This window comes from Lentinula edodes (genome assembly GCF_021015755.1).
Source record: "Lentinula edodes strain Le(Bin) 0899 ss11 chromosome Unknown C8R40scaffold_17, whole genome shotgun sequence".
In the NCBI taxonomy this organism is placed as follows: domain Eukaryota; kingdom Fungi; phylum Basidiomycota; class Agaricomycetes; order Agaricales; family Omphalotaceae; genus Lentinula; species Lentinula edodes.
Genome location: NW_025764323.1, coordinates 155,758 through 179,721, shown reverse-complemented (window position 1 = coordinate 179,721; position 23,964 = coordinate 155,758). Strand labels below are relative to the sequence as shown.

The window sequence follows — 23,964 nt, the reverse complement described above, 5'->3', positions numbered from 1 at the left end:
TTGCAACCCAGGCCCTCTCCTAAATTCTAATGCCGTTGGGCGTCCATTTCTATCAGCTATAAAAATTTCCTTGATTTGCTGCGTTTTGATGAAGAGTGTCAGCTCGTATAGCCGGTTACGAGCCCGTGTTATTTTGTTAGTTATCGTCGTTGCTCTATACCTGCTCTACTACAAATACTCCAACAACAACAACGACACCTCTAATAACCCACCACATTCATTATACGCGGACCTTTATCAAAAAGAAGAACAGACTGGTCGGAAACTCTTAGAAAGTCTACATCTTATAGATTCCCAGAAGGATCCTAAATTTGTACTTTTCCGACAACACGAGGGAGCTGACTTTGGGAATCAGGTGGGTAGTTCGTTTCTTCATTTAGACATATTCTGGGTGAAGTAATAGTGGCGTTCATTAGGTTCAGGAGATATTACTGCATCATCATTTGGCCTTACAATCCTCTCGATTCTACATCTACCAACCGTTCTACTGGAAGCCCCGAAATGAGCAGCTTCCGCTTTCTGCCTTCCTGCTAGGCGCTACCGAGGAACGGGCAGTTCCTGCTTCATTCTTTGAAGAGCTATGCCCCAAGGGTTCAGAAGACGTGGTACACATCAAAATTCAAGCGTCACAAGAAGAGCTTTGGGACACCGCGTTGTCTGCTTTGAGAAGGGAGGAAAAGTGCATAATTGTGGATAACCCGATCGTAGATACAGCGTGAGTTGTGATTTGCAATTGTTCCCTATAAGTGCTAATACTTTTTACGTAGCTACCTCTCTTCACCTGCTGCACAAGCGATTTGGCCTCTTTTCCAGAAATATCTTGCCCGCTGGTTTCGATGGTCCCCACAGATTCTTGACATCGTTGAGCGGAGACAGACTCAACTTAATCTCCGGCGTCACTTTTCCAATCTTAAAGGCGAGCCTTACCTAGCATTGCATCTCCATCGAAGTGCGTTTTCCAGCAAAGACACTCGCTGTACCGGAGAATTGATTCTTGTTTCATGTAGAAGAATTCATCGATTACTGTAAAACTGCTGCCCACCACAAACTCGGATTCACAAATTGGGCAAATCTTCCATCCATCTTATCCACTACCCTTCCCCCACAACTTAATCCTAGAAACGACTCGTCTGTCATGGAACACTGCTATCCATCCCTTTTTCGTGTTATGGATGCCATAGACCAGCAGATTCGTCGGAAGCCGTATCTACGCACTATTCACATCATACACGACGGAATCGCATTGACCGACCTTTGGAAGTTAGAAACTGCTCTGAAGAACCCGGAACGTGCACATCGCGCTGGGTGGACGTATGGGCCTATAAAGTCACTTACGCATTCCGCAATGTTACCTCGCGAGTCTGGAGATTCAGATTTCCTCGTAGGCGCGGATGCTGAACTTGCACGACGAGCTGAGGTTTTCATTGGAAACGGTTACTCAAGTTTTTCTTCGTATATTATCGCGTTGCGAATGGGAGGGGACTTGGTGGCTGCGGGGATTCCTGAAGACATAACTTTGCTATGAACTCGAGTGATTGGATTGATCTACATTGGAAGGCGTTTGTAATTTTTGTTCATGTAAGTACTGATATTTCGAGCAGGATCGTTGTTGACATTCTTAGACTAGTGTGCTGTGTTGCTTTCTTACATCCTCATCCTAATTATTTATCTACACACTCATATATATTGCAGCAATGAGGAACAATGTCAAGTTGCTTAGCATCCTTCCTGTGATTACTGTTCTACGTAGAAGGTTTACAAGTGAATCTATACAAGTGAATCAATATGTGAGTGAAATATATATATAGCGGGTCTATAAAAATCTCTAATCATTAGGACAACATGAAATCTAAATCTAATAGTTCCAAAACCTACAGTAATTCAAGGGCAAATCATACTATAGCAAAAACACGTCTATCCCTCAACATTCTTGCTGCAAAGAGGAATGCAGCGCCAACAAATGCCATTAAACCCTAAATGTGAGAATCCATCGTCAGAAAACTTGAAGCAGAGCTCATTAGCAGGCAAGACTCACAGAAAATAAGATTAAGTGTTTGAAGTTGGCCTCGGTTCGCGTTCTAATGAACATACCTCCAATCGGAGTACCGGCGAGACAAGCGGAGGCCATGAACGCGTAAATTGATCCCAAGCGTGCACCAACTTTTTCGATTGGAGATATTGAAGCAACACAAGGCTGAAAAGCAAAGAAGTTGAGTAAGATATCGGGTTGTAGATCTATAACGACATACAGGTATCAAGGTGAAGAAAGGGCCGGCAGCGATACCATACAGCACCACGAATGTCACAAGATTCGCTTCTGAGAACGAAGTGTACCAGAGCGCAAATATAAGTGTGGCAGAAAGAAAGGTCGAAATCCACAGGAGATTGAACCTTTGAGAATTCTGTCAGTGAGGAGCTCTGTACAAGGACCATAGCCTCGAACACATACCTTCCGACTCGGAACGCAATCAATCCCGGACTCACCCTGCCCACAATCGACGTGGCACAAAGTATAGCAAGATAATACTCGTTGAGGGGTGATCCAGGATTAGCCATCTTGGCAGAAAGTCCAACATAGAAAAACGGGTTCCAAATTGAGAATACAGCGAACCAGCAACCCAAAGCGAGGAACAGGTAGCATGGGTCTTTGAAACCCTGAAAGTCCAGTAGCTGGGTGAAGCGGGGAAGGGGTTTAGTAGGCCGCCGAGGGTAAATAGTAAGGACGGCGACAAGGTAACAGAGGAGCGAGATGAGCGCGATGGCTCGAATTGTCCATCCTAGACGCGATTAGTCAGAATTGCGACAAGTAGGTCAGAAGGGGAACAATTTACCGAAACCAATACGTGGAATAAGGGTATTGAGCATGATGGGGAATATGATTCCCCCTAGACTAGCGCCCGAAACGAGACATCCTACAGCGTAAGGCATCTTCATTTTGAACCAATGCGACATAAGAGCAATGGCCGGAAAGAATCTTCAATTTACGATGAGACGGATTAACTAGATCCGATGGAATAAGACGACTAACCCAAATGTTGCGCCAATACTGAACAGGACCGACTGGCAAAGAAACTGCTGGTATATCTTCTGAGGCTGCGTGAAGGACAACAAGAATAGGGATAGGACGACAATGACCCCGCTCGATGGTATGAGATATCGAGGACCAACAGCGTCAAACACTGCTCCAGCAACACCAGCAACTGTCAAATACACAGAGAGAGAGGAACCCAAGTTAGCGAGAGGATTAGAAAGGCCAAAGAATTTTTTGACATACAGATATAGAGCATGAATACTTGCAGCGCACCAATCATGGATATGAGCGTAGGGGAGAAATTTGTGAGGTATTCCGCATTGTAAAAGTCGGAGAAAGCTCCATATCCATTTGAAAATCTGAGGTGAGGGATTAAGTGGTTGCATAGTCAAACGGAAAAATAAGCATACCCGAAGGTAGTAAACGCAACCAAAGAGGCACCGAGGACGGTGCTCCAGGCTTTGAATCCACCATCTGGAGGAGTATACGAAATATCGGAAGTGGCAGAAACATCAACCTTAATACCGGATTTGAGCGCCTCGATATCTTGACACTTCTCCGGATCTGAAGTCTGAGATTGATGTGGCTCGTCGTGATGTATCAGTGTATCCGAGCTAGCCAGGGGTGTAAAAGGAGGATGGGTGGTCCGCTTGTCTTCCACATCGGTATGTAGAGTGGAAGAGCTAGCCAGAGGTGTTGAAGCCACTTGAAGATGGTTACCATAAGGCATTGTAAGCTTTCGGTGTCGGTATATGAAAGACGAGAATTGGCGAGTGGGAACTTGGATAAGAAGAACGGGCAAGCAGTCTTTTATGCAAAGGAAATAACCCGAGTGGCATCGAAAATTTTAAGCCTTGATGCTCGTGTAAACGAGTTTCAACGCGGTATGCTCTAGATCTCATCATTTCGAACGGGGCACAGCGGGTCTGCCTGAGAGACGAGGTCAGCCATCACCTATTTCTTCCGAAGACTATGTGTTCCTGACTCACCAAGTGAACCCGCTACAGGCTACGTCGATAAAACCTTTGTGATGAGCGTTTCCCTGTACCCAAAATCGAACTAGGAAGGACAAATCAAATTTCAAAAAAACAAAATAGTGAACAAGTTATATGAATAAAATCTTCCAGGCTGCTCTGGGAGATATTTGAAGGCAGTCCACCGGCGGTAAAATCGAGAGCTGACCGAGATTTGATAACTAGCTGTGGATTGAATACGTTCTACTTTGCCACCTTCCGAACTTCACGCTGCGCGACTTCATCTTTGCAGCATTAGAGGCTATTACGCCAATAGACCCTGTCGCCATGAAGCTCTGGTGCAGGATACCTTTCGTTTGCTGTGTCAAATGCGACAGTAGTGCTTGCTTATTGCTGTTCAAAATCTAGACTGGTCTCGACCCAATCTTATCTATATATCAAGTTGAATAATCAACGAGTTAGGCACGTCTTGTTTCTCAACTTTCTTCCTCTGCATGCCCTTGAATGAGCTCATCCTCTATATCTTATCATGAATACTTTTTCCATATGATACAAACCTCCAAACTCAGCGGATGCCAAGGCTGGGTTTATCAAGTTTAGATTGGGCTCGCTCAGAACATGAGAAAACGGCACGCGGGGATTGGTCAGATGGCATCGTAAAGGGCACGAGGAGGAGATGCAATGTGTATATGCGACTCCGAGTGTGGGAAGCACCATGGCGGATATCTGAGCACATTTTGCCAGTATCTTCAAGGTGGAGTACACTCCTGTATCAATGTTTCATGTATTCATATTAGAGATGACAACCGACGACAGCGTAAGTACGACGTACATCCATTTCTCTGTTGTAATCGACGTTTCCCGAGCGAATCCTAAAAATCGAATGCTTGTAGGCAAACTTCAAACGCTCATTGGCCTGTGTTGTTTATGGTCAGTGGGATACATCGCACTGATAGAATGAACATTGTCTGTGATGCATAGTTAGGGTGTGTCAAAAGATTAACAACATGTTCATGAGCACGCTGATTGGCATCCAACATCACTTCCATCTTGAAGTCCGCAGGAGCTGTGATTTTGCACCATGATCCAAATGAGCTTGAGGAAAGGAAGAGTAGGAGGTCGATTGGGGTTTAAATTCGATTCAGCGCGCTATGTAGGCCATTATAATATGTATCAAAAGATTTAGACTGCTGCAGGACTGCTGTATATGTTGAACGGTTGACGAGAGTCGGACCGATCCGACTGTAAACCCCGTGGAAATCCGGCAGATTTATTCCGGATCCCGACGTAAGCATGTGAGCCTCCTCGAGTCCTTATACCAACATTCCGCTCGAACTCGAAGACGTCTAGACAAGTTAAAGTGTGTACTGTAGCTTTCTTCCATCCGTAGTTCTTAAAATTTTACTACATAGAAGTTTCTCAGAGGTTACTCAGACATCTTGTGTGCAACCAATTGTGTTTCGCGTATTTAATCGACGTCGACGCAAAAGTATCTCAGTCCGGTTAAATTGCGATGCGTCTTCAAGCTTCAAGTCCCGAATGCTCGCACAAAGCTACATATGTAGAATATTTTTTCTTCACTCTCATCAATTCTGGCTCGCCAGACTCAAAGCAATGATTCTTTATCGGAGTTCTCTCACACGCACTCAATTCTTGCGGACAACCGTAATGCCTACCATCTATGGACAATATCTCTCCACCGGAGTCTAAGAATCCTCCCCTATTTTATATACAGGGACAACAAACATCGATACCCGCTTCCAGATTGACACAAGACTTCACAAGACACACAGGATTCGCTTGGCCATGTTTGACCCCTGGCTCGTTGTGGACTAGCCCGGTTTTCTGAAGCGAGGGAAAGGAGGGAAAGGGTATATTAAATGGCACAACTTCCGACGTTGCTTCCCCCCTACAGAGCTGGTCTCTTTCCACTATCGCACGTGCAGCCTCACACCCCAAAATCGCTGATTTTTCCTCGCTTCATTCCGAATCGACTCAATAAACGACATACTTTTACGATGGTTCACTCTCGCTCCGTGCTTACAGCCGTTATTGCTGTCGGAGTGGCTTCCTCTGTTCTTGCTATTCCCGTACCACCTGCTTCTACCAATACTGGAGGCCCCAACAATGGTGTAACGCCAACACCTTCCAATCTTCTTGTGTCAGGTCAAAATGTCATGCCTAGCTATGCTTCCAACTCTCCTTCCCCCAATGTCAATTTTGTGTTGGGACAATCATCTTCGAATGATAGTCAGGCGCAAGGTTCTCCTATCCCTGCAGGAAATGTAAAGCGGGCTTTGGAGAGAGAAAGTCGATATCTCGATATCACCGTTCAAGACAATGTCGACTCAGAGGAGCCCAACGAGGTCAGCCCCAACGTCCGGAATTTTCTTCCTAGCTGGAATCTGATCTACATCCGCAGGGTCTTACTACCAGTACCGTTCGTCGCGAAATTCTCGAACGAGGTCCTGACTTCAATATCGAAACGGCGATGGAAGAACTCGCGTCGACTAAGTATGACTGGTCGAAGTTTTTGGAGAACACGCAGCAGGGACAGATGATCAAGAAGATGGATAATGACTCTCAGAACAATTGGAAAACGTACTTTCTTTCGGTGAAAACCAGCAGAGAACGTCCTACGAATTCACGCGCTAGCGGTGCCCCTCAATCTACTGCTGGTCCTGGTTCTCAGAGTCACAATTATGAAAATCTTGGCGACAAGGACGTGAAAACTGGTGCAGGTCTCACTCCTCTGATGCGCCGTGCTCGGTCGAGAGCTCGCGCTTCTCCTTATAATCATGTCGAGGACTTGGATTGAGCTGATTGGTGAGTTTACGTCCTCTATTCAGTTTATCCCTTTGAGCTCTTGCTGATTTACTATGCCATGGGTGTGTCATTAATAGCACTTGTATTGCTCGTGAATAGGTCCTAGTTTCATCGAATGGGGACGGACCTCTTTTGAAGTCTATACTTATATTGGTTGCAAGTTTATACATCGCTATACTTATAGTCAGTCTTTGCTACTGTACCTGTTCCTTCAAACTCGAGTTTTCAGATGGCTTGAAGGTCCCCTATGTGATCGATGAGGATAGATTCGGGACTTTTACACAAACTCAACCTTCATTACGTTTCTTCGTGTCCACCACCACTTTTCAAAGCTGCTATAAGCGCCTTCGCTTCAGCCGAAAACACCCACAAATGACCACGTTGAGGCAGAGTCAAGACTCCCATCCGGTTCATCTTTATCGATGGCATAACCTTATTGGCTCATTTGACTTTCGTTGATTTTTCTGTGTGGCAAAAGCAGCAGAGAAGTGCGAGGCGTTTGAGATGATCTAAACCAAAGTTTGCGGATGAACTCCAAATAGACGCTCGTCATTGAAGTCGCGCGGAGTGCAAGGATCAGAATTGTTGCTTCTTGCAGGTATCTCCTTTAGATTCGTCATATGATAATCCTTTGTGGGAGATGCACTCCTCAGTGTCAACTCATGGTGTTCGTATTTCAACACCACGATAGGCGTAGAGCCACGATCCGCTCAACCTGCCTAGTACTGCTAGTAAGATTGCGAGTTTTGGAGGTCAGCGGTTCGGAAATTTCTATTTGGCTGCTTCCACTCGTTCCCGGGCTGACGGAATATCTGCAGTAGCCATGGATAATGTCATAATGTAAGCGCAAAATCGATGGTTTTTCAAGTTCTGTACTTTCCCCAGTTTAGCTGACGGACTCTTCTATCCTATCGCAGGTTGTGAGTGCTCTCGAAATTAAAAGAGTGGGCACATTCCTGCATGATAAAGATGATACTCCGCCCTCACTATTGGAACCCAGCTGGCTCTAGAATTTTCCAGACATACTGATAGGACAAGATTACTGATAATCGCGATGTGTACTGTTCCGGCAGAGCCGAAACTTCAGCATGATGTCAATGCTGGACATGATCCATCCTAGATAAAGGAGAGGTTTTGTGGTCCTACATGAGTTCGGCTTCCAACTCTCCATCTTCACCCTCGCCTATTTGAATACTGGTAACACTGCAAAGTGAGTCGTTTATTGGATACAGCTTACTTATATTTATGTCTATACACCGCAAGTCCCCAATCCGACAACATCCTCTCTTGAACGTCACAATGTTTCCATCTCTTTATACTTGGTCATCACTCGAGCGAGATATGGCATCAGATCTGTATGACTACCATGAAAGTCCAGATTTGAATATCGTCTATGAGCCTGGAAAGCCCTCGCTGAAAAATGTGTCTCTACCTGCAAACAGTCCAGCAAGCGGCTCTCGGATGATCTCGACAGGCCTTCTTACACATCATGGTGAACCTTCGACAAGTTCATCACCCCATTCCAAAAGATATTCTTCTAGTGCCAGTGCTGATGCACAAAAAATTCGGAGTTCAGTACCTTTGAAGGGTATTTTGAAGAAGTCACAACAAGGAGTGTCGTTAAGACCATCAACTCCAGCACCTTCTGCTAAAGGTATATTTACCTGCCATATACAACGCCGTATATGTTGAAGGTCTTTAGATCATGTTAATACAGAATCAGGGGCCACTCAATCAACCCCCGAGGGTAAGTCTGTGGACAAATTTCACCGTTCACTATTTCATTTTGATTCTCCGGATCATAGAACATCGTTCCAATCATCGCCGTTCTGAGAGCAAAAGTTCAGAAGGCTCAAGCTCAAAACCTCAACGTAAGGATTTTTTTCTTTATTCACCGCCTATCCCGAAATTTCATCGTTTTTCAATGTCATAGACCAACATATGCATGAACCACAATTAATCAAAGGAGCTTCTTCAGGTGATAACAGTAATAAGTTGCGACAATTCTTGATCTATTAACCAGCTTTTTCATATATGCAGTAGCGAAGTTGAATGAGAAAATATTGAAGTCTGGGGACAATCACCGAAAACATTATCCCAGTAAGATTTTCCGATTGACTACACTGCTAGCTAGATTAACGACGGACTCAGTGCATATCAAGGTCCCAATGAAACCTGAAGCAATCGCACTGACCTGGCCTCTGATGGAACCAAACACGACGTCACCTCGCAAGCAGAGAAGAGCGAAGATCTGCTTTGATGTCGCCTTTGATCCAAGGAAAGATAACAATGTTGTGGTTTTAGAAGGGGCATACCGAATGGATAGTATACCCTATCAAACCATCAGACTGCCTGCATCCACACACTGCACGCTGACCGAAATGTGTATATTCTTGGACATGGAAGAGTTTAATCATTGGCCAATCAACGTGATGCGTAAAGACGGCATTCGCTGCTTGGACGTTCTTGAAGCTATACACAAGATGCTTCAACGCCCTCTAACGGATGGGGATGTGCGAACTTTTGGCTTAGCTGCTGCTCAGCGGGGTATGCGACGCGTGGATTTACTAGGAGGGCGAAGGTTCTTTCGTGGACTTTCGCAGTCCGGCGAGAACTGGACACTGCACATGGGGTCATCGTGGTATTAGTTCTGTCTGGTTATGATCATCTGGTTATGATTAGTTTTTATATTCCTTCCGTCCGATGCCATCGAACGTTCCCAATAAGGATGGCTAAAAACAGCTTTGACCATCGCAACCTGGCATCTACAGATGCGCTCGACGAGCAAGATATAAACAGATGTAAACAGATATAAACATGACTGTGAGGCCACTGTGTGGACCTGGTGTGGACAGCTGTGAACACTGCAGGAGACTTCAAAGTTTCAGGGTGAATGTTAACAAATGTATACTCCGTCGGTGTTCCAGTGGGTTTGTCAATCGGAACTTTTATCCGAACTCACTAGTTCTCTCCCTGTTTATCGCTATTCAAAACTCGACATACGTTCAGTGCTCAGTACTCAGTACTCAGCGCTCAGCGCTCGATCCTTATCTGCTCTTGTCACAGTGTCAGCCCACCCACTACCCACTGACGTTTAAGCAAGTAGGGACCATCCTTGGATTGCATATAAATCTAGTCCGCGTTTTCCTATCCCCCGCTATTCCCCGTAATCACAGCATTCGACGGTCTATCATCTAGAGGCTAACAGTTGCATTGATCTCGCATTTGTACCTCTGAACTTCATCAATCCTATGACACGAAATTCTTCAGGAACCATTCCTACGGATATCGAAGATCATGTTCAGGCAACCAAAATCGAAGAAATCGAGCTTGAAAAGGATGTCAAAGATAGCTCCAGAGATTTATATGCCCCCCCTGATGGAGGCTGGGATGCTTGGGGTACTGTTTTTGGAACGACGTTGGTGTCATTTGGAACATTTGGGTAAGTTTTGTTTCTCGATTTGCAGATCATCACTCTAATACGAATGGCATGGTCCATCAGATTTGTCAACGCCTTTGGCGCCTTCTCTGACTATTACAATGAACAATACCTGACGAATTACTCTGCGACACTTATTTCCATGATTGGTGCCGTGCAGGTATTCATTTTATATCTTTGTGAGTGTCGTTATCTTCAACATCTCTTGATCTCACATCTAGCAGTTGCAGGAACTGCAGGTGCTCTATTTGATTCCATCGGTCCACGATATCTTGTCCCCACTAGTGGTGTAATCGTGGTCTTCTCGCTGTTTATGCTCAGCATAACAAAACCCGAGCACATATACCAGCAGTTTCTATCGCAGTCAGTGCTCTTTAGTCTTGGAGCGACTTTCAGGTGTGCTTTCTATCGCGATATACCACCTTCTACTTGCTGATATCTCCGACGTAGCTTCTTTCCTTCAATGGGTCTCATGGCCCACTGGTTCAAATCAAAGATCCCTTATGCCATGGGATGTCTTGCATCCGGCTCAAGTGTAGGTGGTATCGTGATTCCTATCATGATATCGAGGTTGATTCCACGAATAGGCTTCGGTACGTGGGTTTACATAAGTAATGCCGTTTCTGAAACTAAGTGTTAACATGTCTTAGGCTGGACAATTCGAATTTTGGCCTTTATAACCCTTGCCTGTTTCGCTGTTGGCACGGTGACCATCAAGCAGCGTAGACCCTCGAAGCCCTTTCCGAAATCCGTGTCAGCATTTTTTGACATTACCGCCTTCAAAGATCCATGCTACTTGTTCCTTGTACTGGGATGCTGGTTTACGGTCTTTGCGGTTTTCAATCCGTTCTTTTATGTCGGATTGAGTGCAGAAATCGCGAATTCAGGCTCCAATGTCAACGGGTATTATCTATCAACCCTCTGCGCAACGTCGATATTTGGAAGGGTCAGTCCTGGCTTGATCGCAGGAAAAGTAGGAAGGTATGCATGCATTATTATGCATTATTCTTCCGGTCCGGATCCTTAATTGCCTTTGTCTAGGTTCAACATTTTATACATTTCAAGCTTGATATCTTCAATATTGATTTTGGCGCTATGGTACACCTCGTTTGCGCAGGCAAACCTGATTGCATTTGCAGCCTTATACGGGATTTTTTCTGGACCCTTTTTCTCCATAACGCCTGTAAGTTTGCTTTGTTCACACCACTTTTCCATCGCTATATCTTGCTTTAAGTCCTGTGTTACCGAAATATCACCGATTGAGCGCGTTGGGGCAAGAATTGGAGGAACCTTTGCTTTCATGGCCTCCGCTACGCTCGCTGGGACACCAATATCTGGCTTGTTTATCAAAGAGCAGACAAAGGATAATTTTGACAGGTTGATCCTATTTTCGGTGAGTATTGACTCCGTTTTACCTTTCCTCGCTGTTCAACGTTCAACTTCACCCTCGCCAGGGTATCATGTCGTTGGTGGGGACGGCCTTGCTTCTTGTTTCACGCCTTATACGGAATAGGAATCTCTTTGCGGTAGCTTAGGAAAACACATAGTGAGGCGTATAATTCGGAGTGAGTACTTCTGAACGGACCTGTACTGTTGATGATATGTGTACTGTGCGGCAAGACTGTAGGCACAGGACCCGCAAATCCCGAGTAACGTTCAAAATTGCAATCACCAGGAAATATGATGTACATAGGTTTGAAAATTCTTTGACTCTGGACTCCTCGACAGTATTTCCTTTCTTTTCGGACAACTGCATCAAGGTGTACAGTGATCTTAGACTTTAAGCAGTCTGGAGTCCTTTGAACACTAAGTGCAAAATGTTTTTGCTAAATCAATGCATGTGTATGATACAGTTCTGAGAAAATAAATGTTTATTGTCCTGTGCAATCGTGCAATCATGGATGAAAAATTGATGTTTTTTGTAATACTAATTGTTGGAGACTAAGCTTGAGACTAAGCTTAGGGAGCACAAAATGTATTTTGAAGTACTTTTGTTCCAAAATGTGGGAGTCAGGTTGCTCAGTCAACCTTGTGTTTTGAATGTTTTTGCAGGTCTCTTCATCAAGTGTTTGAAAGGTGTTGTATTCCATTTTGGGAAAATACTGCATATAAAATTTGGCTGCATTTTCTACAAAAATGGCCGTAACGCAGAAATAGTCACTGTCAAATGTCAATTCCGTTTCACCCGTTGGAAGTAGAAGATCATCTACCTGGAGCAACAAAGACCTGGGAGTGTGTCAAGTTGAAAATCCCTCTTTGCGCGACTTGTCCGTACCAAGGTTAAAAACTTCAAAAAATAACCGAATTAAAACAAGGTGAGAGTTCAAACGTTCAAATTTTGCCAAAATTGGTCCCATGATTCCTCGGATTTTGGGGGGTCCCTCTTCTGAACAGTGAATATTAATTTCTTTGATTCGAAGATGATTCGAATATCTGTTTCTGCTTCGTTCGAATCGGAAGATTTACGGATGGCCTCGAAACACCCCCCAAAATCTTGCTTTTGGGCTCGTGGTACATTTATGATGCAGTTACTGTACATGTACTCGAGTCTCAAGACTCGACTTTTTGGGACAAGAGCACTCAACAGGACGCCGGAATGTCGGACCATTAAGAAACACGTGTCTTAAGACCCTGGACCGGCGATGGCATTCTCGTCTTTTGGGATGATGGTTGCTGATTCTGAAATGGTTCTTTACCTGATGTGCAATGAAGAAGATATAATCAGACCCACAGTGCTAAATAGGACCGAATTTTTCCCTCTTCTTCTCATACTACCGACTACTCATCCCTCGCCGTGAACTAGGATACCGCCTGGCGCAAGTACATTTTCTGTTTCGTCTCGTCTTTCTTAGTGTTGATCAGTCTTCTTCTCATTAGTAAAATCTCGCGACCCTCTCCGGCTTCATAACGCTTGAGCACTGCTCGCGAATTTACTCGACTATAGAACCTTCCGGTCGTTTCTCTCATCATGCCAAACGTCGATTCCTCCTCTTCAACAGACGATTCTTCCCCTCAGCCGCAGACACCGCTTTCCTCATCTCAAACAGGCTCCTCTATCGCTGACCCTGCTAACGCCGATCCGTCTCCCGATAATATCGCTGGCGGCAAAAAGCGCAAACAGAATCGTCGTATTAACACTGCTGAACGCCGAGCGACCCACAATGCCGTTGAGCGCCAGCGCAGAGAGACTCTGAACGGAAGATTCTTGGTAGGAAGTCCTACATCTCACTTTGATATATTGTTCAACGACACAATCAGGATCTTGCCGCTATTCTTCCTAATCTATCTCAAATCCGCCGACCATCAAAGTCTGCCATTGTCAACTCTTCAATCGCCTACTTCCATGCTTCCCGTCGACACCGTCTTCTGGCTTCGCGTGAGCTACGACTGCTCAAGTTTGAGACCGATGCTTTGCGCCGTGAACTCAATGACTGGCGCGACAGGGCATCTATCCGCCGAGTCCAGGAACCTACCCGGAGTGATGGATTCAGCATAGTCCTCAGCGGAGAACTCGAGATATTGCCTATCGACGGTATAGACAACGAGGACGGTGATGATGGTGATGATGACCTATATACACCGGTTGTTTCCCCGGACGATAACTTTGAGCATCCTTTCGACAGTCCACCCTCTACTCGCCCACCCGCATCTGGTCCTGAGCACGATTCGTATAACATGAACGCAGTGTATCCCATACAGCGGCCAATGGGAGGTCGTGGACCTGTACCGGTGATCGCGTCTCCTAATGGCATGGCAGTGGAAAATCCAGCTGCAACCTTTGACGCAATGGGCAGTGGCGTTGCCGAGCCTTATCCTGCATTTGGCGAGATGGGCCAGGGTATGCAGAATAAATGGACTGTGCAGGACCAGGCTTACTATGGTCCCCCGCCTGAGCGAGAACACGTACATAGCAATCGCAAGACTAGCCTCGGAGACCAGCCTGCACAGTATTTCGAGCAGCGCTGGAACAACAACAACGGCATGCACAATATCGAAATGAACGGCAACAACAGCGGTGGTTCGTTCGGAATGATGTAGGCGGACTTTGTTGCCTCGAGGCTCGCTATCTGCTTTGTCACCTTGGAGGTCATAGCGTAAATCATCATAACCTCTTCTTGCCTCTGGTTTACGTTTAACTGTCCACCACTGGTTCAGCCGACTTGTCGGTGTCTTTCACTCGTTTTCCGCCAACCAAAATGTGTATGCTTGGTTACACCTTCATCAATATCAATTGCTGCCCTTTGCTGTCATTTCCGCAAACTCTTCTGCAACTTCCCTGTAGGCATTACAATCCATAGATTGTATGACCCAGGTTGATGGATAATGGAATTCAGAACAATATCTGTCCCGCCTACAGGTAGTAACGTATCTACTTGCCCAAATTCATGAAATAGACTGTAAACAAAAATCATTGTACTGTACTTGGACTATACCGAAGAATGACTCTTACAAGTTACTCGCGGTAGATAAACATAACGACTCAGTCTTGAGAACAGACGCATTCCATTTCCCTGTCATATATTTCAAAGTGGCATTGCTCAGATCGCGGCAGCACCGGAATCTTTCTAATTTTTTGGACTTTCTCACCTGTACAGAGTGTGGTAAATGTTCATTTTCTAATCGGTCTTCGACCTTCATCTATTCATTCCTATGAGTTCGCACACCATCTGACTCTCCTTGTCAACTGGTACCGACGAAATTACAGACCCAGCTGTGAAAGCTCCTGCTCCTGCTCCTCGCTCCAAGATCCAATATCGTCTTCTGATCCCGTCGGGGATTTGGCCTCCACGCCGCGTGTATCCTCATTTCGGGTCAGAGGATCAGGAGCGATCTTGTCCAGCGTATTCAGCAGGTCATTCTTACGGGAAAATTAGCGGTACTCTTATTGAATAATGGGTGGTTTCACTGAAAATGGACGACCCACCTTCAAAACATGAAGGTCTTCCACCTTGGTTTTGGCCTCATCTCCAAAGTTTGGAGGGGAGAAGAAAGGGTCAGAAAATACGGGTGAAGCGGCTGCTGGTGGCTGCCGCCCATCAGCCAGCAGTGTATTTTTGGTGATACGAGATGATGCTAGACGGCGCGGCGAAGATTCATTAGTGGGGACAATGGTCTGTGAAAAAGAGGGAGTCTGTGAAGGAGGAGTGAATCGGAACGGAGTAGGAGAAGGCAGATCTACAGCAGGTTGAGACTCGATTGAAATTGTTCTTTCCTTTACACGAGCAGTCGCGTTATGCGTCGTATCGAGCGAATGGTCGTCGACCATCGGAGGATCACTGGATGTAGCCAGCGGAAGCTCACGATCAGAGCCCGTTTTACCGCTGTGCAGAACAGAATTCGAAAAGTTGGAGTCATCACCAGAGATTTGGTCGCTGGACGGAGGCAGGCTACCAAGATCTTCAGTTACACTCGGTTCTTGTTCTAGTATGTAATGCGTTATAGGCCTGATGGGGTGTTTGTATTCAAGGGACCCGGTGATCTTGCGATCGAATGGCTTCCATTGGAAGTTGAGGGTAGCGTAATCTATTTCGTAGGCAGGATCTGGAGGGTCGGAAGAAGGATCATCGGTGGGGGCGTCAAAGTAGAGGGGACGAGAAGAGATATATGCGGACCCGGGATCGGTAAAGGCATTGGTTAGTTCAGAATGGAGGTCTATGTCATCATCAGAAGCAGCATCAAGATTGTTCTCGTGATAATTGGAACGGTCGTTTGGGGAGCAAGGGCCTATGTTAATTATGGGCAGCATTGAAGTGGGCGTGGAGGCATGAATAGGTATATTAGCGTCGAAATGTTGTTCAACATCGTTCCCGACCGCGGGATCGCTGTATGGAAATTGTTGAGAAGGAACAAGGAAGGAAGAAGCAGGAGCAAAAGAGGAAGCAGGAGGATTCATTGGTTCCATTGAAAATTCATTTGAAGCAGCAGAGACATATTCGCGGTTGTCTGGCAGTAGATATTCATTATCATGGTGTTGTGCTGGGGGCAGAATAACCCTTGCTGGGTTGTACGGTTGATCTTGCGAATACGCAGCAGATGGCACAAACGAGTTTGGTGGGCTGGGCTGAACAATAGACGAAGCAGGTCCTGGAGTTGAGAACAGTCCAAATTGAGACGTAGATGAAGCAAAGTGAGCAGGAATGGAAATTTCAGTTGAGCTGCGAGGGGCACGAAATGCGATAGGTGACTGAAGAACATACGATGACCCAGCAGGTGTTGGCGGCGGTCTAAATGCAAACAAGTCGTCCGGTTCCCCAGGGGCAGAAGCATCCTGTGACGCGCTATCTGCATTTGAGTCGCGCATAGAGCTTGGCAAAAGCAGTCGGAGTGGGTGTTTCTTCGTCAGTGTAGTGAATGTTTCTGAGAGCCATCCAGGTAGGGGCGCAATGCATCGGGTATTTTGAGAGACCTGTAAGATATGATTGTGAATTTCAATTAGCAAGACTATTTGTGCCACCCATTCGCACCTGAGATGCATCTTCGTCCTCTGTTTCCAAGTCCATGCGTGAGTCATTTCTCATCTTTATTACGGAGAAATCCTGTCCTAATGCACCAACTTGAAGCCCTTCATATACATCGACGGGTGTTTGTGGCACTCCGTAACTACTGACTGAAGAAGATCGTGTTCGTTGCCGTTTCTTGGGAGATCGATAAGTTGCATTCATTGTTTCCACCATTTGGTCGAACTTTGAGTTGAGACCAGTTTTACGCCGCTTCGCTCTGACCACTGCTGCTTCGAGAGCTTTGAGTCAGTATATTTAGAAAAGTGGAACAAAATGAACTGACCTTGCTGTTGAAAGCCCATGCTGAATACGGGGGGTCAGAATATCGGCAGAGTAATAGAGCATGAACAGGCATGAACTTGCCCATTTTCAGCCTCTTCTGCAAGCAATTCTGAAAAGATTCGGCTCTTGGCTGGCATGGATGAAGAGTTGTAGAGTATAAAGCAGTCCTCGCCGTCGCGGTGACGTGATGAGTCTTCGATGTCACAAACTTTATCGCATATGTAAATTCACTCAATAACATTATCCATCTCTATTCACCTCCTTCACTGACAATCCCTTGGCTGTTCCTTGCTTCATACCGACTTCCGGTGAAGATCTTATTCATCGGTCGATGAGTACGCGAAATTTCCACCAAACTCGGAAAATTCTTCAAAGCCGCAATATAATCGTGTTATCATGCGTGAGTCAGCACAATCGTCAGCAGTAGCGATAAATACATGGCATTGGAAATCCCCAATCACCATACCGCACGCCTTCTGGTACCACTTTCAGCTCCCTGTCCAGCCAACTGGAGGTTTCTACCCGTAAAATGACACCCAAGGCTATTTCCGATTTCCCCTTACCGGTACCCGCGTTAACTACCAGTCATATCTCAAGCTCAAAACCCATCAATCGAAGATTATTCGCTTTTGTTTTTGCTTTTGCCAGCTGCATTGGTCTGCTCTCTTCCCGTTGGAACCCTTATTTCATCACCAGAACGCTCGAGATTCACTCTCAACCTCGACTTCGTAATCCTTCATTTCTAATCGAAGCGCAGAATGGAGCTGTTGCTTCCGAGAATGTTAGATGCTCAGAGATGGGAGTGCGGATCATGAAGGAAGGAGGCAACGCGATTGATGCTGCGGTCGCGTCCTGTATGTGCATTGGAGTCGTTAACATGTTTTCGTAAGCTCGTGTGCTTTGTTTTCGTGAAATGATAAGAGGCATTAATAATACATTCAGGGCTGGTCTTGGTGGTGGTGGTTTTCTGGCGGTTCGGATTCCTCCCTCTAGTTCCAATACCTCGTCGGAGGTGTTCGTTGTCGATTTCAGAGAGACTGCACCTTCGCTTGCCAATGAAACAATGTTTCCCGCTGGTGGGAACTCATCCCAGTTTGGGGGACTGGCAGTAGCTGTACCCGGAGCAGTCCGTGGACTAGCAGAGGCCCATCGGAGATGGGGAAAACTTTCTTGGAAGCAAGTCATTGAACCTTCAGCGGAGCTTGCTCTTGGATGGGAAGTAGACGTGGAACTAGCAAGGCGCATTACAGTAAGAGACGTTCATTCTCATAATTCATCGACATTACTTATGCTCGTAGGACAGTTTTATCCGGATTTAATGCTCAATAATCCAGATTGGAATTCTACATTCGCTCCTCATGGTGCTTTACTTAAAGAAGGCGAACTAATTCGCCGACCTAACTTATCTCGAACATTATCTATCATTGCTTCTGAAGGCCCCGAAAGCTTCTACAAGGTGATCCAACTCTGTCAATTTGATGCGGGAGTTTAATCATGGTATAGGGCCCTATTGCGGACTCCTTGGTTCGCAAAATTCAAGCCACAGGCGGCATCATATTCAAGGAAGATTTCGAAAATTATACAGTAAATGTCTACCCAGCTTTAGAGGGCCGTTATGTAGACAAGAAAATCTACGTTTCTGGCGCTCCTACAGCCGGACCAGGTCTGTCCTGACCTCCATTTAGTGGTCAAGTACTGATGTTCAGCTTCCTTAGTTTTGTTGCACATGCTCAATATTCTTGAGGCGTACGATTTCAACCAGACCACTGGCCTCAATGTTCATCGATTGGTTGAATCAATGAAATTTGGATTTGCAGCCCGGTCAATATCTCTCTACTTGGCCTTATACAAGTACTTATCCGTCTTGGTGCATCTAGGACACATTTAAGTGACCCAGCTTTCCGTAATGACACTGGGACTATTCATCAAATTCATACGAAAGCATATGCTGATTTTATACGAGAAAACCTAACGGATGTAAGCTTCCCTTCGTTCAAGTTTTCTTCGCTCAATCGAAGAGCGACTTAACAAACTTTGATTTAGGATCGCACACACGCGGCACAATATTATAATCCGTTATTTGACATGCCTGAAGACCATGGGACGGTAAAGCTTGTGATTTTTGGCGTTGATATTCAACTCATCTTCTATCAGAGTCATATTTCCGTTGTCGACAAGGATGGAATGGCAGTGGCACTGACTGATACGGTCAACACAGTCTTTGCGTCCCAGGTGCTCGATCCTGAGACGGGCATCATTCTGAATAACGAGGTATGGACAACAATCATTCAGCGTTTACGAAAATCCAAACCTCATTTCACTACTTACGTAGATGGATGACTTCAGCGTTCCTGGCACGCCCAATGCCTTTGGATTATGGCCTTCACCTTGTGCGTCGCAAATCTCCAATTAGACTAATGGTCGATTGTTTACCTGTCAACTTAATACAGACAACTATCCAGAGCCAAGAAAACGCCCATTATCTTCGACCGTCCCTGTCATAGTAGAGAATGCAGACGGATCCTTTTATCTTTCTGTAGGTGGTGCTGGCGGCTCGCTCATTTTTACGGCAATTCTTCAAGTTTTTCTTCACCTTTTACAAGGCATGAATCTCCTTGAGGCAGTTGAGCATGGACGTCTGCATGATCAAATCTATCCTGCCGTCACGGTGGCCGATAACATCTACCCTGAGGATTTATTGGACGCTCTACGAGTCAGAGGACACAATGTGACTGGTGAGTTGATTTTTGACTACAAGTATGTTTTCAAGTGTGATGATTTCTTTTGATTAATCAGTATTTGACATAAATCGGATTTCATCAGTCATCAATATCGTAGTCCAGCACAAGAACGGTACAATCTTTGGTGCGCCTTTTTTCGCTGCCTTGAATATGTACTGATGAAGCCAATGCAGCTGTAAGCGATGCAAGAAAGAACGGAATTGCAGCTGGATACTAGCCAACGGGTGTAACATTAACTACGTGCGTTGTAAATTGGGTCAGACGACCTTCCGGCCGCGGGACGCCACTCCTGATGAATGCCATAGCTTGATATATTTGAACAAAGTCATTTAGTGAAAGACAACCAGGAGAATACTGTATTTTCTGAAAATTGTTACTCATCGTACTCTCTCCAATACAGGACAAAAACCTGGAGTAGATATTGCTGACCTCGAATTAGCATTAGCAAGGCTCGAGACCTTTTGAGCTTGTACAGGTGGAGTTTGGGTGGAGTACCCATATTCTGTCCATCCATCAAAGCTAGAGCTGAGACCTATCAACGACTTCAACTTTATTAGGAGAGATTCTTCTCGTGTCGAATTCCGGGATTGAATGACTTGTTAATGAGATCAGATGATTCCAGAGAGATCGTACATTGCACTCGGAGATGTCCAGCAATACATAGATGGATGCTTTATAGTACCCTGTGAGGCGTGCCAGAAAAAGAAACTGCGAGAGAGGTCAAGAGGTCCCGCTGGAGTTCTGGGGTCCTAAGGAAATTGTTCGGCAACATGTGGGAAATTCAATCAGACGCGTCACATTTCTGGGCGCTTGCGGACACGTCAGAGTTTTTTTTCGAGGCTGTTCAAGGGCACCTTAACCTCTGACCGCGTCGATGTCAACAGAAGTGGATCTCATCGCTTCCTATGCAGGCCTCCTGAGTCTGGCATGCATCTGCATTTACACCGGAGCATTTGCCTCTTTACCTGTTCGTCACGCTGTTCATCAATTCTTGTCCAGTTTGCTCATTCATATTTCATTGAATTCCAGACCAAAAAGCGTGCCGGACGAGCCGAGAATAACACAGACAGTGACGATGAAGACGAAGACGAGCAACCTGAATTTCTCTCTGTCGAAGATGCGTGGCTTTTCCCCATTGTACTTTTCGTTCCCATTCGTTCACGATGTTCATCTTCTGATTTGATGGTTTCAACGCATAGATTGGATCTGTGGTGCTATTTGGTCTTTTCGTGGTAATCAAGTATTTTGGGAAGGAATGGATAAATTGGTTACTGGGTTGGTACTTCTCTATTGCTGGGATTGGAAGTGTATGGAAGGTAGGAACAAGCTCCGGATGATCATGCTGCATTCTCAAATCATCTGCAGTCTTTGGTCTCCCTTACCCGCTACCTGCTTGGAAATGAGCAGTGGCGCCGGTTTGAACGGTTTTCAGTTCATGTTAAACGGCGTGGCGTCGGTCAGTGATCATGTTCTTTTTCGAAAAGCATTACAATGTAACAGAGACTTAGACATTTTCTCCCTGAAATGGAGAACACCGTCCCTCATTTTGTTCCCGCTTTCCGTAATTCCTTCTGCCTTATACAGGTACTCATCCGCTAGCCGAAGATCTGCTTTGCTCACAGACGTGCTGTCTATGTCATTTTGCCATAACGCTCTGTCGTTATTGAAGCTTGACTCTTTCAAGACCGGTACGGCTCTACTGTCAGGTCTCTTTATTTACGACATCTGGTGGGTGTTTGGGACACCTGTTGTAAGTCGTTACATATTTGCGACATTCTTCAATCGATTTGATCTATCAATTACAGATGGTGGAAGTTGCGACCAAGCTTGACGTACCCATCAAGTTGCTTTGGCCCAAGTCAATAAACTTTTCAGATGAATCGGGATTCACGCTGCTTGGCCTGGGGGATGTTGTGATTCCTGGGGTAAGTAGTCACAAAGTATTAGCGGATGACCTTTCTGTACCTAATCAGATTCCTTTAGTGTTTTGTGGCACTCGCCTTGCGCTTCGACCATCACCGTTACCTCAAAAAAGGAAAAGCCTTTAGCAAGCCGTATTTCTACGCATCGTTGTTGGCGTATATTCTGGGATTAGTTGCCACCATGAGCGTCATGCACATCTTCAAAGCTGCCCAACCAGCTCTGTTATACCTTAGGTGTGTTTCAGGAAAACTTCTTTTTTGGGATTTAAGATTCATTTTTGATTTATTTATTTTTTGATTTTTTACATGTGCTCAGTCCCGCGTGCATCCTGTCATTTGTCGCTACAGCATCCGTCCGGGGAGAGCTCTCGGAGGCTTGGAACTGGATCGACGAACCAGAATCGGAAGGAGACGGTAAAAAGCAAAACTAACGCGTTTGAGTTCCTCGTGTATGGTTCAAGTATCTATCATAATTTATTTCCCTCGAGCGTTTTTGTATAGGATGCATGGACCTCAATGAGACCTTGCCGGTCATTACTTCCCTTCGTCTGAGGCAATTTTGGCAAGATACAACAAGAGTTACTTGAGCATGTACGTTTCGAAAATGACCGCAAAAAAATCGCAACATCGGTGTTCCATCAGCACCGGGTCGCTGCGCTTGGGTGACTACTTCAAATTTCAGGAACTCTACTCATGCACGCGGAGCCATCATCTTCGTCGTTGAGACAATGCAAATGCAAGGGCTTGAAAAATAATTGACTCCGCGGCTGAGACCCCTGTATTCGGCTTCATCGATTGAAGACCTCCGACACCAAGCACAGCAGTTTTTTTTTTCAAGATGAAGGCGTCCACTTTCCACTTTGTTGAAAGAGTAACAGAGATACAGCTAGGTTGACCTGCTTCCGTAGCCTTAATTCAGCAATAACTTGATCTCAAGACCTGATGCTATACATACCCGCCTATGTCGTCTCGTACGCGCATATTCTTAGCAGCGCAATTCCGACTGCTTCCGAAACCGGACTTCCTTCCTCCGTCTTCCGCCCCTCGACTCTGGACTCAATGTGCAACTCTGTTCGCTTTGTGCAGTACTCACAGTACCTACAAGTTGACCCGATCCTCAATTCGCATTCTACACTTTTCCTCATTAGGCGCAAGTCGTTGGCAAGTCGTTCAGTTAAACGACTGTGTCACTTTCAGAAAAGTTTTGCATATGCTTGAATAAGTGCCAGGGGATGCTGCGACTGTCTGTATTGGTCATCACCAGTAGCTTTTATAAGGAACTCTCAGAGATAAGAGATAATGAAATCACGAACCACCTTATTTTGACTTGTATGAGCTTGTATGTATATACATAGCTTGAGTCAGAGCAGAGTCAGAGATACGAGTTCCTCATCTCTAAGTTACGTGAGTTCTTAGGTTTAGTTTAAGCTCTATGCAAACAGCATGAAGATCTCCTTTTTGTGCAGTGTGAACTCATTAGCTTTCATAAACGGTCGTGCATCGCAGTATAAATCGTCATAGAAATCAAAGTAACTTTGTTCGATATCGAAATATCGGTCAATTATCTGTTGGATCCAGTACTATCGTATCAAATATATGTTCAGCCATTGATTGCCGGCGGATAGATTTGCAAGGTGTGGTGGCTTCGGAGACTTCGATAGTTACTTTGTTATCGCTGAAGCTGTATGTAAACGATAGTGTGCATATCGGGCTGATATCTTACGATTCGACGCTTTGACATTGATTAACGTGATGGCCGTGCGTTGGTATTTACATAGGAGCAGACTGTCATCATCTCTTGGACTGGATCCAGGATTCGTCTGAGTAAGAAACACTGGTGAGTTCTGTACAACGAACAGCATTAGCATACATTGACAGGAAAAGGATCAACACACGCACGTGCGTTTACTGATTGGTCCTCCCGCAATCGAACAGTAGCAAAGTCCTGTCTACGACCAGATTCGCCAAGAAAACTTTATTTCATCGCTGGGTCCAAGACAAGGAAAGAGCTGTCTGGTTTTACGACTTACATCTACGGTACTCTGTTGTCGATATATTCTTTGCCGTGACTTCAAGCTATGTAGGATCCTAAGGCCGCGGTGACGCGCTTGGAATACGGCTACAGTCTGCGATGGTAGCATCCGGGAACACGGTGCACTTTGGCTTAATATTTCAATCGACCGCAAGGAGCCGCAAGGCCTGTAACATAAACCAAGCGATCGCGAGTCCTTGATGAGCGCAAACTCGCG

At 45.5% G+C, this 23,964-nt stretch overlaps 9 protein-coding genes across 9 annotated transcripts; 7 read left to right on the top strand and 2 right to left on the bottom strand.

Annotated features, from left to right (window-relative positions):
• Positions 1-88: 88 nt before the first annotated feature.
• C8R40DRAFT_1045114 (uncharacterized protein) lies at positions 89-1,525 on the top strand (the record flags this gene model as incomplete). The annotated part of the gene is made up of 4 exons (XM_046224275.1): positions 89-355; positions 417-715; positions 768-949; positions 1,008-1,525. 4 exons carry the CDS (start codon positions 89-91, stop codon positions 1,523-1,525), a joined length of 1,266 nt encoding a protein of 421 aa, XP_046086452.1.
• Positions 1,526-1,708: 183 nt separating this feature from the next.
• C8R40DRAFT_201149 (major facilitator superfamily domain-containing protein) lies at positions 1,709-4,198 on the bottom strand. Its single transcript, XM_046234323.1, has 9 exons — positions 4,021-4,198; positions 3,442-3,961; positions 3,275-3,390; positions 3,029-3,200; positions 2,832-2,974; positions 2,450-2,777; positions 2,250-2,391; positions 2,036-2,194; positions 1,709-1,973 (listed from the first exon to the last, which is right to left on the bottom strand). Exons 2-9 carry the CDS (start codon positions 3,759-3,761, stop codon positions 1,893-1,895), a joined length of 1,461 nt encoding a protein of 486 aa, XP_046086451.1. The 5' UTR covers positions 3,762-3,961; positions 4,021-4,198; the 3' UTR covers positions 1,709-1,892.
• Positions 4,199-6,023: 1,825 nt separating this feature from the next.
• On the top strand, positions 6,024-6,823 carry C8R40DRAFT_1069386 (uncharacterized protein; the record flags this gene model as incomplete). Its single annotated transcript, XM_046226103.1, has 2 exons — positions 6,024-6,371; positions 6,428-6,823. The coding sequence occupies 2 exons, from the start codon at positions 6,024-6,026 to the stop codon at positions 6,821-6,823; spliced, it is 744 nt and encodes a 247-aa protein (XP_046086450.1).
• Positions 6,824-7,951: 1,128 nt separating this feature from the next.
• C8R40DRAFT_201041 (uncharacterized protein) lies at positions 7,952-9,781 on the top strand. Its single transcript, XM_046234320.1, has 7 exons — positions 7,952-8,036; positions 8,095-8,485; positions 8,534-8,578; positions 8,637-8,702; positions 8,765-8,809; positions 8,872-8,931; positions 8,983-9,781. Exons 2-7 carry the CDS (start codon positions 8,131-8,133, stop codon positions 9,477-9,479), a joined length of 1,068 nt encoding a protein of 355 aa, XP_046086449.1. The 5' UTR covers positions 7,952-8,036; positions 8,095-8,130; the 3' UTR covers positions 9,480-9,781.
• Positions 9,782-10,082: 301 nt separating this feature from the next.
• C8R40DRAFT_1045109 (major facilitator superfamily domain-containing protein) lies at positions 10,083-11,805 on the top strand (the record flags this gene model as incomplete). Its single annotated transcript, XM_046224274.1, has 8 exons — positions 10,083-10,273; positions 10,334-10,449; positions 10,495-10,666; positions 10,721-10,863; positions 10,921-11,251; positions 11,312-11,453; positions 11,505-11,663; positions 11,725-11,805. 8 exons carry the CDS (start codon positions 10,083-10,085, stop codon positions 11,803-11,805), a joined length of 1,335 nt encoding a protein of 444 aa, XP_046086448.1.
• A 1,433-nt stretch (positions 11,806-13,238) lies between these two features.
• On the top strand, positions 13,239-14,308 carry C8R40DRAFT_1170446 (uncharacterized protein; the record flags this gene model as incomplete). The annotated part of the gene is made up of 2 exons (XM_046231537.1): positions 13,239-13,478; positions 13,529-14,308. 2 exons carry the CDS (start codon positions 13,239-13,241, stop codon positions 14,306-14,308), a joined length of 1,020 nt encoding a protein of 339 aa, XP_046086447.1.
• A 661-nt stretch (positions 14,309-14,969) lies between these two features.
• On the bottom strand, positions 14,970-17,072 carry C8R40DRAFT_1069382 (uncharacterized protein; the record flags this gene model as incomplete). Its single annotated transcript, XM_046226102.1, has 5 exons — positions 14,970-15,128; positions 15,195-16,425; positions 16,468-16,676; positions 16,735-17,009; positions 17,054-17,072. The coding sequence occupies 5 exons, from the start codon at positions 17,070-17,072 to the stop codon at positions 14,970-14,972; spliced, it is 1,893 nt and encodes a 630-aa protein (XP_046086446.1).
• A 509-nt stretch (positions 17,073-17,581) lies between these two features.
• On the top strand, positions 17,582-20,010 carry C8R40DRAFT_1044956 (gamma-glutamyltranspeptidase; the record flags this gene model as incomplete). The annotated part of the gene is made up of 12 exons (XM_046224257.1): positions 17,582-17,937; positions 17,995-18,301; positions 18,356-18,508; positions 18,556-18,715; positions 18,768-18,873; positions 18,930-19,029; positions 19,096-19,158; positions 19,207-19,323; positions 19,385-19,442; positions 19,503-19,787; positions 19,849-19,905; positions 19,958-20,010. The coding sequence occupies 12 exons, from the start codon at positions 17,582-17,584 to the stop codon at positions 20,008-20,010; spliced, it is 1,815 nt and encodes a 604-aa protein (XP_046086445.1).
• A 651-nt stretch (positions 20,011-20,661) lies between these two features.
• Positions 20,662-22,562, top strand: C8R40DRAFT_1188849 (signal peptide peptidase-domain-containing protein). The gene is made up of 8 exons (XM_046233031.1): positions 20,662-20,772; positions 20,823-20,930; positions 20,993-21,109; positions 21,159-21,249; positions 21,302-21,543; positions 21,599-21,718; positions 21,777-21,949; positions 22,032-22,562. The coding sequence occupies exons 1-8, from the start codon at positions 20,668-20,670 to the stop codon at positions 22,144-22,146; spliced, it is 1,071 nt and encodes a 356-aa protein (XP_046086444.1). The 5' UTR covers positions 20,662-20,667; the 3' UTR covers positions 22,147-22,562.
• Positions 22,563-23,964: the final 1,402 nt, after the last annotated feature.